The sequence below is a fragment of the Rhinatrema bivittatum genome, chromosome 7 (assembly GCF_901001135.1).
Source record: "Rhinatrema bivittatum chromosome 7, aRhiBiv1.1, whole genome shotgun sequence".
NCBI lineage: Eukaryota > Metazoa > Chordata > Amphibia > Gymnophiona > Rhinatrematidae > Rhinatrema > Rhinatrema bivittatum.
Window position 1 is genome coordinate 191,642,857 of NC_042621.1, and position 7,203 is coordinate 191,650,059.

The following is a 7,203-nucleotide window of genomic DNA, read 5'->3' on the forward strand; positions in this document are numbered from 1 at the left end:
TATTGGACAACAGCAATTGCAGGCTTTATTCAAACAAAATGTAAAGTCTTCTTTCAGTCATATTAAAGTTTTCTAATGGGGAAGATCATGATGGGTCAGCTTATAGTAAGCACCACATGATGGGCAACGTTGAGCTTCTCCTTGATGGACCCAAAACCATATAATAGCAGAGTTATCTTCCTCACCTGTTTGGGGGGGGGGGGAGGGAGAAGCACAGAATGTTAAAGATAAAAATGTTACTTTGTTTAAATGAAATTTGATAACTTTGCATTTAATGATAATATTGGGGTAGATTTTATAAATCTGCGCCCGTGCGTACTTTTGTTCACGCACCAGGCGCAAACGAGTATGCGGGATTTTAAAAGATACGCGCGTAGCCATTAAAATCCGGGGTCGGCGCGCACAAGGCTGCCCAAAATCGGCAGCCTGCGTGCACCGAGCCACACAGCCTGCCTCCGTTCCCTCCCCCCACCTAATCCATCCCCCCCTCCACTTCTCGTTGTACAAGTTATGCCTGCCCATGCCGGGCCGGCCACCAGCATGCGATTCCCAGGCCCGGGAGCCATTTCGGAGGCCTCGGCCATGCCCCCGAAACACCCCAGGCTGGAACCACGCCCGTGGCCCCCCCCAAATGATGCGCCGCCGTGACATGCCCCCCCCCCCCCAGGAAAGCCCCGGAACTTGCGCGCGCTGCCGAGTCTACTCAAGATAGGCTCAGCGCGCACAGGAGGTTCTTCGGCCAGGTTTCTGGGGGGTACACGTGTATCCCTTTGAAAATCTGGCCTACAATGTGTAGTCATTTCTGCTAGCTTTGTCTATGTAATAAAAGGGTCAACTAAAATACTTCCAATTTAGAACACTGGCCAGCATCGGAAAGGCAAACAGCCTAAAATAAATGAAAGATTTGTCTTCCATGGCTTCTCAACACGTAGCTTTATCCCTACACACTGATGGTCAGAGGCAAAGGTTGAATGGTGGAGCTGCTCTGTGCCATCTTCTGACACAGGCATGTACTGTAGCTAAGAATTCTTTAATAGTATATTGTTGCATAAGCTTTCAATGACACTAGAGTTTGTTTCGTGGCTGCTCTTTCATATTATATAAGGTATATGCAACATTAAATTGTAAATATGTTTAAACAAATTGATATACTACAAAGGCTTAGAAAAGTTTATGTACTTCATGTATAGATGTTAACTACATTTACCACACTCTAAAGGGCCTACTGGGCCAACAAGAGAATTTTAGAGAAAATGTAACCACCAGCTATGCAGTCAAGATTTTAGCATTCAGATTTATCTGACAGGTCTCAAAATTCCTGAAAAAAAATGGGCCCTCTTTGCCGAAGAAAGCAGAGTAGAACCCCCATTCTAACATTGACTTGTTATATACTAGGTTAGATCAAAAGGTCCATCAAACCCAGTATCCCTTTTCCAACAATGGCCAATCCAGGTCTCAACCATCTGGCAGGATGCCAAGGGGTAGATATTTTCCAAGCTGCTTATCCTAGGGATAACGTGCATTTCTGCAATTTCACCTAATAATGCTTTATGGACTTTTCCTCCAGGAACTTGTCCAAACCTTTATTTTTTTTAATACAGCTACATCAGCAGCTTTCACCACATCCCCTCACAACAAATTATAGAGCTTAATTATGCATTGAGCGTAAAAAATAATACATTTAAAACTTAAGAAAATATATATCATTTTAACTTCGTGTGTCCCTACTCTTTGTACTTTTTGAAAGAGTAAACAATCGATTCCACTCATTTTACAGACTTCTATCATATCTCCCCTTAGCCATCTTTCTCCAAGCTGAAGAGTCCTAACCTCTTTAGTCTTTCCTCAAAGGGGAATATGTCCATTCCCTTTTATCATTTTGGTTGCCCTTCTCTGTACCTTTCCTAATTCTGCTCTATTTTTGAGGTGGTTAATGCCTGGAATGCCCTTCCAGAGGAGGTGGTGAAAACAAAAACAGTAAAAGATTTCAAAGGGGCATGGGATAAACACTGGATCTGTTAAGGCTAGAGGATGGGAATGAAGAAAAGAGTGCAAGTGGGTAACTGTTGCTGTTAGTGCAACTCAATCATTGCTCTCTGCTTCAATGGCAGGGCAAAAAAAGGAAAAGGGGAATTAGATTCAGACAGCAACCATCAACGACATATGTTTTCCCAGACTGTGCAATTCAAAGTGTGGGAGTAACGTGCCCATAGGGCGGTTACTATCCTTAACCAAGAAGACTTTATGCTGTTGATGCAACACCACTAATTGCTCTCTGCTTCAAAGGCAAGAGATAATGGGGCATTGGACTCAAACAGCAATCACCAAGGGCCCTGACTTTGGCCTTACAAGGTGGCTTGTAAGGCCAGTAGCTACTACCATAAGCTTGCTGTGCAGACTGGATGGACCATTTGGTCCTTTTCTGCTGCTGTTTCTATATTTCTAGATATATGTTTAAATGTTTGCCTTAGTAGATTTGCTAATGCAATCAGACAATATATTTATCTTTCCTCCTATCTCCAACAATGGATCAAATTATTCAGTCACAAGCATAGCAAAATATTTCACAGTAAGTCAAGTACATACAGATACAGCCCACCAGCCGCTGCTTGTTGATAGATGGAACAATGTGAGGATCCTCTTTAGTGCCTGCATATGCCTTTGGTTTGAAAATGCTGTATGGATCCTTAAGGAAAGCATAATGTGAAATCAGTTTACAGTAAATTAATGATTCCAGACAGTATGTGTCAAAACTAGCTTTGATGTTGTGTCATTTGAGAATGAAGGGATTAGCCCACCACTTCATGTATGATTTTAACAATAGTTTTGAAGCTTGTAGAAATTGTTTTAAAACCAAGAATTGTATGCATCTTAAATCACTTCACAAATGTTATTCCAAGCATATACAACACCACTGCTACATTGGCTTAAAGGAATTTGAATGCGTTTTTCAGTAGTATTGGCAAGAAGACCAAATGTGTGAAATCCAAACCATTTCCACTTTCAAGTTGCATATTTAAGTCTTGACTCTTCGTAAAATAACATTAAAAGATCAAGTTTTGTGCCTATCCCTTCATTACACTCTAGTTCTTTCCTACATTCTGTCACAATGTGTAAACAGCTAGAGTGCTGTAAGCACTTGAAGTTCAATCATTTCAGGAGTCCAAATTATGTCAGTCAAGTGTTAACCTACACAGCATTGATGGACATTTATGTTCTGTACCTAAAGAAATTTATCATGCCTCATCTGGGCTCAGCATGTAATCATTTCTGTTAGGCCCCAAGATTCAGCCACTATCTGACTGCCCAAGTGAGCTGGCTAAATTTATCTGGCTACCTTGACCAAGATCTTTAGTGTCAGAGCCATGCTGCTGAATATACTTAGCTATCTTAAAGTTAGGAAGATAAGTTTATCTGGGTAACTTTAGAATAGTAAAATTGCTGTCCTAGACTTATCCATGTATGCCATATAATGCTGAATATCAGCATTTATCTGTAAGTTAGCCAAACAAATGGTCCAGCCCTGGAATGGCCCCATTTCACCACTAACTTAGGTAAGTTTTTAGTCAGGTGCTAAGCTGGCTAAGTGGCTGGCCATGGCACCATTTAACCAGCTAAGTTCATACCTAGCTGGTCAAATAGTGCTGAATTGCAGACCCTTACTATCGTTGTTGAGAGCCTAATAGTCTTTTACACTTATAACAGCTCCTCAAGCATTTAAGACTTTTTGGGAAAAAAAATTAGCTAGGCTTGTTTACTACTACTTGCAAATTCTTTCATACCTTATATTGTGAAATCTAGTACTACTTACAATTTCTAATGTAACCACCCTTTCCCCACTTTTAGTGTACATGAACTTAAATGGCTCTTAGACTACACAAAATAAAGTAATGAGGTATTATGACATCCACTCTATCCCTCTAGCTCAGAACAATTTTTCCACTCACATACCCAAAAATTGATTCCAAGCTTTCAGAAGATTTTAGTAAACTACATTGTTCCAACCATTATCCATATGTTAATTCATTTTTCTTAATACATACAAGTCCTTTCTTTAATGCCTGTAGAGTTTTTCGCTCAAGCCCAGTAGCCTGTTCTTCATCTGTTGGAATACCTATACAAAAAAAAAATGAATAATGCTATATTTACATCAAATTATTCACAACTGGAAAGCAAACTTTTTATAAAAATAGTAAACTATATCAAATTAAGAAAATAAAGTTTTCCATATATACAAAAGGTAAACATAATGGCTCATGGGCCCTTAATGTCACTGGACCACAGGTTAAAAGTAGGCTGTAAAAGTACTAAAATAAAAATATATATCTGGATTGTAATTAATCAATTTTTTGTTTGTAAGAAGTCCACTCATTCACTATGATGTCTACTATAATACTTGATAATTTTAAACGATCACAAGCCGACAATTAGATTAAAAAATGTCTTAACAGGGGCCTTCACTTATATTATTTGCTCACGGAAAGGGTGCTGGACGCATGGAATGCCCTCCCGGAAGAGGTGGTAAAAAAAAAAAACAAAACAAAAACGGTGATAGAATTCAAAAGGGCGTGGGATAAACTGGATCCCTAGTGGCTAAAGGACAAAAATAAAGTAATAAGCCATGTTAACTTTAGGGGTAAAGTGCACAGAGCAGTAGTTTTACTAACCTAAACAACTTGCTGATAAGTCTGGCTAGACCGCTTGGGGATTTTGCTGCGGTCATTTAGTAAGATTTTACAATTATCAGACGAAGGCCTGGGGGAAGAAACGCTTAATAAAACAGTGTTTCAAATTTGACAGCGGATAAAGGAAACTGTGAAAAACCGTGTACCCATTAGGTTGTCTGCTATGCTGCAACTGCCACCTTTTTCCATACTATTCTTTAGTGTAGTCAGCATCTGGTGAGAAAAAGTCACAGCAGGTGCAGACGTCCTGCAGCTCAAAGCGTAGATCGCTCCTCCGCCCGAATTCGAGTGCTCTGCGCTCTTACAGCAGGGCTAAGGTCACGCTGTCCCGCCCTGGCCCGCTCGCCTTGGTGCGCCTGGCACTGGCTCAGGTCCCACTTACCTCTATAAACTGGACAGAGGTCGCCCGTAACCCACCTTGTCCGCTGCATTGTGCTGGCGCGAGCACCCTGACCTCGCCCAGCAACCAGCCCCGGAGCCTGCTCTCAGAGCCGCCCCAGGTGAATTAGACCCTCTTGCCTCCCGTCCTTTCCCAGTGCCCCCGGCCTAACTTTCGCTCACCACCAGCACTCATGGCTCTAACTGAGCCCCTGCCCAGCGGGTTGCCTGCCACCACAGCGCGCAGCGCGGCCCGGTTCAGAGCCCGCAATAAACCAGCCGAAGCCATTATTTCGTCCTTCTCTGCAATAACAGGGCACGACCCCTTCCCACCAGCCCGCGCGCTGACATGTACCGCCGCTCCCAACCAATAGCAGAGCGCTCAGCTAGAGCACGTGCCATCCCCGGCTCCGCCCCTCCCAAGCACCATAAGGTCGGAGTCGGGCCAAGGTGAGCGGTGGGGTTTAGTACTGCAGCTGCTGGCGCCACTGGGGAGCAGGGCTAGGAGCTCGGCCAACTTGGTATAGGTTTGTTTTCAGCGGTCTAACCGTAAGAGAGGGCAATTTGTCTGCCCTCCTGCAGTCAATGATAGTCTGAAAACGTACCTTTGTACTTGACTGGTATACATAGGAACCAACTTTTCAAAATGATGGAGAGTTCTAAATAAACACCCCTCTCTGGCTACAGTAAATGAGGTCACTCAATACTGGGGGTATTCAGGTATCCACAGTTGTATGTTGTGAGAGGTATAGTAACCAGTGCGTATCGATCCATAAAGTGCACATTTACAAACCTTTTCCTGCTAGTTTATAAAACCAATCCTTTGAGGTTCTTTAGGGCCTGAACCCTAAAGTCCCGTCAAAGGAAAAAGAACAGAACATCAACCATGTAAACAAACTGAAAAGGATAATGGGAAAATCAACAACTCACAAAAAAACTACATGTGAGAGCTTGAGACATACCCTGGTTTAAGAATGAGATTCATTCCTGTCATAAAACTCGTGGAATGAGATAGGTAAGAGAGAGTGGAGGGACCCTAGTTTTCAGATTTAATTTTACCTGGGAATTTAAATATAGCAAAAAACTGGCACTGGAAAAATAACTTTTTCCATTGATTTTTGCCCTATGAGATGGATTCGTCCATGCAACGGTATATAAAATTGTTTAAATAAATAAATGTTATCACAAAAATAATCAGTGGAAAAATAATTTTGTTCTAACATTGAAATTCCCAGGAAAAATACAAATAAAAACTGAAAATTAATATCCTTACCTCTATAATACCTGCCCAAATGCAAACGCATCAGCTGACTAACTGCAGCTCTTTTTTTAAAAGTTGTTTTAAAGGGTTGAACATTTAAAAAATGACCTATGCAGTTACTGTGTTTCGGGATCTCTACCTGTCAGGAGGGAATGTCTGGTACTCAAATCTTTTGAGCACATTTCAGATTTTATATTACATTCAGCACCTGAGTCCTGTTTTGAGGAGCAAAAGTGACTGCACGTTTCCATTTGCATGATTTTATTTCAAAAAATAGACTTTGAATTCACATCACTGAAATAACACTGGAGCCTGTAATATTTTACTTATTTATTATTCTTGCATTGCCTTAAGAAAGATCAACAATCCAGTACAATAGCTTTTTTTAAATCATTTTTGCCTATTGAAGTGGATCAGGTGGTGAATGTTGGGAAAAATATGTAGTGTGCTTAGATGGCTGAGTAGTAGGTTCCATTCCTTATTTTTTAATTATATAATCAGTAATCAGGGGGAAATGTAGAAAACAGGATTTACATTCAGACAACAACCAACAAGGACTGAACTTCACAATCTGGGGAAACAAGCTTGGGGGTAGCTTGCTTATTACAGCAGTTACTACCCTAAACCAATTAAGCCTGATAAATCCCTTTGAATTCATATACAGCATTGCTCTCTGCTTTAACGGCAGGAAGAAATGTGGAAAACAGGATTTACATTCAGACAACATCCAACAAGGCATTACATAAGAACATAAGAAAATGCCATACTGGGTCAGACCAAGGGTCCATCAAGCCCAGCATCCTGTTTCCAACAGTGGCCAATCCAGGCCATAAGAACCTGGCAATTACCCAAAAACTAAGTCTATTCCATGTTACCATT

At 41.3% G+C, this 7,203-nt stretch overlaps 1 protein-coding gene across 1 annotated transcript; it reads right to left on the bottom strand.

Moving 5' to 3' along the window:
* LOC115095670 (cytochrome c oxidase subunit 5B, mitochondrial-like) lies at positions 1-5,402 on the bottom strand. The gene is made up of 4 exons (XM_029609703.1): positions 5,247-5,402; positions 4,044-4,114; positions 2,587-2,686; positions 1-185 (listed from the first exon to the last, which is right to left on the bottom strand). Exons 1-4 carry the CDS (start codon positions 5,350-5,352, stop codon positions 73-75), a joined length of 390 nt encoding a protein of 129 aa, XP_029465563.1. The 5' UTR covers positions 5,353-5,402; the 3' UTR covers positions 1-72.
* Positions 5,403-7,203: the final 1,801 nt, after the last annotated feature.

Excerpts from the sequence above, each read along its gene's own strand:
- LOC115095670 (XM_029609703.1), bottom strand. The coding sequence starts at position 5,352 with ATGGCTTCGGCTGGTTTATTGCGGGCTCTGAACCGGGCCGCGCTGCGC. Across the intron at positions 4,115-5,246 it reads TAGAGCCATGAGTGCTGGTG|GTATTCCAACAGATGAAGAA; the intron begins GTGAGCGAAAGT and ends TTTTTTGTATAG. Across the intron at positions 2,687-4,043 it reads AGGCATTAAAGAAAGGACTT|GATCCATACAGCATTTTCAA; the intron begins GTATGTATTAAG and ends GCTTTCCTTAAG.